This window comes from Sinocyclocheilus rhinocerous, unplaced genomic scaffold (assembly GCF_001515625.1).
Source record: "Sinocyclocheilus rhinocerous isolate Xijiao unplaced genomic scaffold, SAMN03320098_v1.1 scaffold721, whole genome shotgun sequence".
NCBI lineage: Eukaryota > Metazoa > Chordata > Actinopteri > Cypriniformes > Cyprinidae > Sinocyclocheilus > Sinocyclocheilus rhinocerous.
The window spans coordinates 335,523-341,351 of record NW_015656165.1 but is presented as its reverse complement, the minus strand read 5'-3'; the positions used below and the strand labels follow the sequence as shown (position 1 = coordinate 341,351).

At 36.0% G+C, this 5,829-nt stretch overlaps 1 protein-coding gene across 1 annotated transcript in view; it reads left to right on the top strand.

Annotated features, from left to right (window-relative positions):
- Window positions 1–5,829, top strand: part of vps8 (VPS8 subunit of CORVET complex) — a 122,132-nt gene that overhangs the window by 99,019 nt on the left and 17,284 nt on the right. The window contains exons 43-44 of the mRNA XM_016527229.1: window positions 957–1,030; window positions 1,134–1,221. Of these exons, the coding sequence (XP_016382715.1) occupies window positions 957–1,030; window positions 1,134–1,221 (162 nt within the window). The remainder of the gene's footprint in view (window positions 1–956; window positions 1,031–1,133; window positions 1,222–5,829) is intronic.

The window sequence follows — 5,829 nt, the reverse complement described above, 5'->3', positions numbered from 1 at the left end:
TGAAATTGAGATTTATGCATCATCTGAAAGCTGAATAAATAATCTTTCCATTGATGTATGGTTTGTTAGGATAGGACAATATTTGGCCGAGATACAACTATTTGAAAATCTGGAATCTGAGGGAGAAAAAAAAAATCAAAATACTGAGAAAATCGCCTTTAAAGTTGTCCAAATGAAGCTCTTAGCAATGTATATTACTAATCAAAAATTAAGTTTTGATATATTTACAGTATGAAATTTACAAAATATCTTTATGGAACATAATCTTTACTTAATGTCCTAATGATTTTTGGCATAAAAGAAAAATCTATCATTTTGACCCATACAATGTATTTTTGGCTATTGCTACAAATATACCCCAGCGACTTAAGACTGGATTTGTGCTCCAGGGTCACATATATTTGTGTTTTTCAAATACACTTGTGCTCGCATTTGAATTCTCACTCCATCTCGTTCCTGCTCGCCTGTTACAGAATGTGAATATAATGTATGGCCTTAAAGGTAACATATATGGAAATATAACTCTTGATATAGGGCAATTTTGTATATGTCATATATTACATTTCGCATGACATGCAGATTAATTAATTGGATTAATCAATTAATTGCTGAGAAAAGTCCACAAATAAAAGTAATTCAGATATATTGTTGTGCCAGACAACAGTGACTTTAGAAGTCAATATAATCTTTGTTTTATTTCTTTATATTTATTTTCAATTGTAATTTTATTTAAATAATATATTATTTTATTCATATATTTTATTGAACTTCGACCTACATTACATTACTTTTCATTCAACCCAGGCTCATTAAAAAAACAAAAAAAAAACTGTGACATTTCTGCAGAATGATATTACATTGCTTCCCCCCCCACACTAAACCTCACTGCTACTGTTAACAAGAATAAAAGTGAGATAAAAATGCATTTGCTAAAGCAACCATGCCATTTTATCTAGCTTCTACAAGCTCTTTTATCATGCCTCATGTTTCGCGGACTGTTTAAAGTTTTTCACATCACAAGTGCAACCAGGTGAGGTTGGTTTACTACATCACAGATGGTTTACTACATCAGAAAAGCTTTCTATATGGAGCTGGTATATGATGCAAATGTGGACATTTGTTATGCATATCAGGAATAAAAGTAGTTGTTTAGCCACTCTGGATGCCCAGCAGACACAGGCCTGGGATCATTTCCGCACTCTGTACAGAGGACCATCTAGGGTACGGCTGACCTTTAAATCTTTTCTTTCCATTCTCACAGTACTCAAATGTTGACATGCCACTTGCAGATTTGCATCGGTCACTTTGTCATGTCCAGCATAGACAGATTTTAGCTGTTGCAGCATGATGCAACAATCAGTCCTGCTTTGTCTGTCTCTCTCTTTCTTTCTATCTTTGTCTCTCTCATCCGCATTTCTGTCTCTGGGTTCTCACTCTTTTGGAGCCATGCTCTTTCTCTCTCTTCATTGAGCATTCATTGCTTGTCGGTCAAGAGACTTGGCGTTTTATGCAATGTGACAGTGTGCCTTAAAGACGAGACAGGAAGTGACATGAACCTTTTGACCTATTCCTCTTCTCCAGCATCCCTTCGTCCTCTCTCTCCTTCAATAAACCCTCAGCTATTAGCATCACTAAGCACTGTGTTATCTGTAACTGGCAAAATTCAGCACTTTTCTTCACATCCAAGTTTTCAGGAACCTGCTAACTCGCAGAATTATACCTGTGGAGACTTTTGCTTTAATTAACACTTAATGCTTCAGAGAGCATATGTTTCTAAATGAATGGGTTAAATCGACCACCTCAATTATATTTGGTATAGCCACCAATGAATTCTCAGACATTTCACTAAAAATACTTATGGTACTCTTACTATATTTTTTCGATGCTATTTTTTTTTTCGAAGTGTTATGAGAAGAAAGAGAAAATGGCAGATCTTTAGAATTAAATCAGATGTTCTCTAAACAATTTCAACACCTTGTCTAGTTGGCTGAAATGCTCCTCCTGATGTCTCGAGGTGCAGAAAAGTGGCTTTTACTGTTTTGTTTTTTTAAGCAATGAAATACATTGGGCTATCAAAAAGTGTGTAATTGGTTTATTTAAATAAGCCATGCGTAAATAACGGATTTAATGAACGCTCCACCAAATTATCCTACCTTTCCCACAACACTGTCACGCAAAATCGGCGTCCTCCAGCTCAGCTCCTTGCGTACAGAGACAGCTGAAACAGCGTGACAATGTTCATCTCCTTCTTTCTGCTGAAGGGAGGGTGCAATAATTGCATTTACTTTTCTGCAGTGACAGTAGCATTTGTCTTTTGTGCCACTCAAAACCGACTCTGATTATATATAGAGACCCAGTGAGGTAAAGTGAGGATGCACTTTGTTTAATTCTGGAACATTCTGTTGAAAACCGTCTCTGGGCGAAGTTTGGCAGATCTTTAGGGTGCGTGCTTGACTTCATGCCTTTGGGACTGGAGAAGTCATTGACGGATGACAGAGACCAAGAGGTTTTGGATCACTGGAGGCTGATTTGAGGCAAACCAAGTGATGAAATGATTCTGATTGGTGTGAAGGTCACTGGAATGTGTCTTTAAATAAGTGAACCTGTCACTAAGTATGTATCATGGGCCTGTCTGTATATCTGGTCCAACAATGATTAAATATGGATTATTATAGATTAAATAATGTATATTTACTTGTGTAAATTCTTCAAATTCATACAGCCGCAAGAAGCAGCATATGACCACATAAACAATTCATTGGCAAGCAAACTCAAAGCATTTCACTACTTATTTTCTACTACAGCTTGATATTGCTGTTGATGTCATGTTTTTTTTGTTTTTTTTTAAATGTCACATCCGTCAGGCTATAATAACTTTTCTTTCCCACATCTTAGGCTTGTGTATGAAAATGCCACATTTGATGCAATTAACACTCCTCTGATTCTTGAAGGGTTTTATTTAGAAGTTGCGCAGTTTGCTATTTATCAAGTCCATATCTGGCAGCAGGGCTTGCCCCTTCACATTCTAATGTTTTTTATATATGTTGCTGGTGTATTTTCACCAAAATGTTACATTTAATTGTCTTTAGGATTATCTCTGGCCATTCTAAAGTGGTTTAGCTGGAGGATGACTCAGGAGTGTTATGGTTCTGTGAGTATGTTGAGCTGTTATGTTGGTATGTTTTTCTCTCTGCAGATGTTGACTGAACCTTCTCCCCCTTACTTTTATATTTATTTACATTTTCCAGATTAGAGACTTGTAGTATTGGACTCTATTCATGCCTTTATTTCCACTCACAGCTCTATCCATCACATACACACAGATGCACTCACATATACTCTCACCCACATGTGTACACCCCCACATAAACTCACACAAACATAGAAACACTCAACAGAATCCAATGAAGGTCCATGTTGACTGCTGCTGACTAAAAACTAAGTTGCCTCAGTGTCAAATGGCATTTTAGTTAAATGTGTCCTTGAATAAAAGAGGCCAGTTGCCCCATCTACACCTGGAATTAATATTCGTTTACTGTCATAAAATGAGACATTATGATTGGGTCGTGATCGAATCACTGAAAACGTATTTGTAGGTGGTCTGACATGGATTATGACACATTTTAATGGTGTAAATGCATTTTTGTTATGTGTTATGTAAGTAATATGAATTGAGGTTACACTATACTTCACACTTCACGTGAATGTCTTTGGCAGATTTTTACTACATGATTATTGTGGCCCAAATAATTAACGCAATAAGTATAGAAATTAAATAAATACATAAATAAATAATGCTGTCAGTCAGATTTTCATTTTAATTTTTTTTATTTTTTATCTTTTAACAGGAGTTTCCAAAAAGAACTTGAACCCTTTATATGCAATGCATTATAAAAGTATTAATGCATTCATTATGCCTTGTGATATATCTTACAGTGCATTGTCTTATCTCATGAAAAATAGTAACCACAGATATATTACATTGTAATAATTATCCATTCATTGTTTACCTTTATAAAGTATATTTTATTAAAGCATATTACAAACAACCTATTTCAAATGTATCAAGAGTAATACAAATAATAATATAATGCATTTTACCCTTAGTTACAATTATTTAAGAATAGATAAAAATGCATTACACCATGCATTATGAGTACCCTTAAAGTGCATTATACATAACGGCTTCAGTTAAAGTGTTTTTAGAATTACTGTTGATAAGCACTTTCTGCAGACTGGGGTTTCTAACACCTCAACTTTTTTACAGAATCCAAAATACTCCCACATTTGCGAGCTGACTTTTTTCAGGTCTGGCTTTTGCTTGTCATCTCCTCTGACATGATTTTGTGTGACAGCTACATACTGGCTCAACCCACTGCGTTGGAGCCTCAACCAGATAGTTAGTCACTGGATTATTTACAAAAATATTGTATGTGTATTATTAACATCTTTTTTTTCCCACTGTAATACTGCATCATTGTTATCATCAGTGCGGATACTGCAACACCCCTACAGCAGTGTTTTTAAAGTGCAGTAAATGATCTAAAATTTTCACTTAATGCAACCTCACATTATTCATAAATAACAGTTTGTAAAAAGAGCCATAGTGGCCTATTGAAGACTTGCTGTTGATATTATTGTCCTGTTAAATATCATATTACCAATCAGCCCTAACCAGCTCAAACCAATCCAGTCAGTTTGATCATGTGATGTTGCAATCACAGTGTGGGGAATGTTTGACCCTAATCCTCTAAAGAAATAGGAAGTCAATGTTACAGTATCACTCTTAACACACTCTCAATTAGGGATGCGCCGATCCGATATTCATATCGGGTATCGGCTCCGATAGAGCCATTTTCTCGGATCGGGTATCGGTCAGAGAGGGCCGATATAAATCCGAGATTTTTTTTTTTTTTTCGATTGTGTGAATTATTCTGTTACTTCTGAAGCCATACGATAGCTTAATGTGAGCTGCATATGAATATTTAAGTCCTTACATTAAAGTTCACACAAACTCTTTTCTCCGCTGTGGCTGTCAGTCATTCGTTCAGCCTTTAAACCCTGGTCACGTTCGGTTACAGCAGACAGCTCGGTAAAGCTCTCTCCAAGATCATTCTGTGTTCCCATTATACTTGATTTGTAAATACATGTCTATGATTTTGCAAAAAGGACTTTATCTTCTTGCCGGAGTTTAATGTTGTTTTGTTACTTGCTACCGGGTGTCTGTGAGAACAAAACACGGGCGTAGAAAAGACTATAAATTTTTTAACGTGCACAGTAACTCAAATTTAAAACTGTTTAAAGAAAGGCTCAATAACAGTTGCACAGATATAATACACTACGCATCAATTTCTCTTCCCTTTGTGCTTTGCAGTTTTTAACACGAAGCGCTTACAATGTGCGCATCCTGTGTGCAGAATCAACCCTAGGTATCGGAATTGGTATAGGAGGCGAAAAAGGCGGATCGGAGCATCCCTAATTTCAGCCTTCCGTCACTGTCTGATACTTAATAAAACTAATTAATCTGTCGTCTCAGATACCTTAACACGATTATGCGAGTATGTAGATGGCCGTCTTAGGTAAACTGTTCGTCATTTAACATAACTAATGTTGGCCTGTAGAAGTTTAACAGTATTGTTGCCGCGAAAAAAGTTATAATTCTGCCAATTTAAAACAATTATTAATGAAAACATTAAAGAAACTTACCTTAAAACAGTTGAAACTAGTGGCTTTGCCCCGTTGTCCTTTCAAAATGACAGTTAGGGGAGCGATTTAAACATCTTCAAGGCGCGAAGGTCGTTAAATAACTCAGCGCTGGGCTGAAAAAAC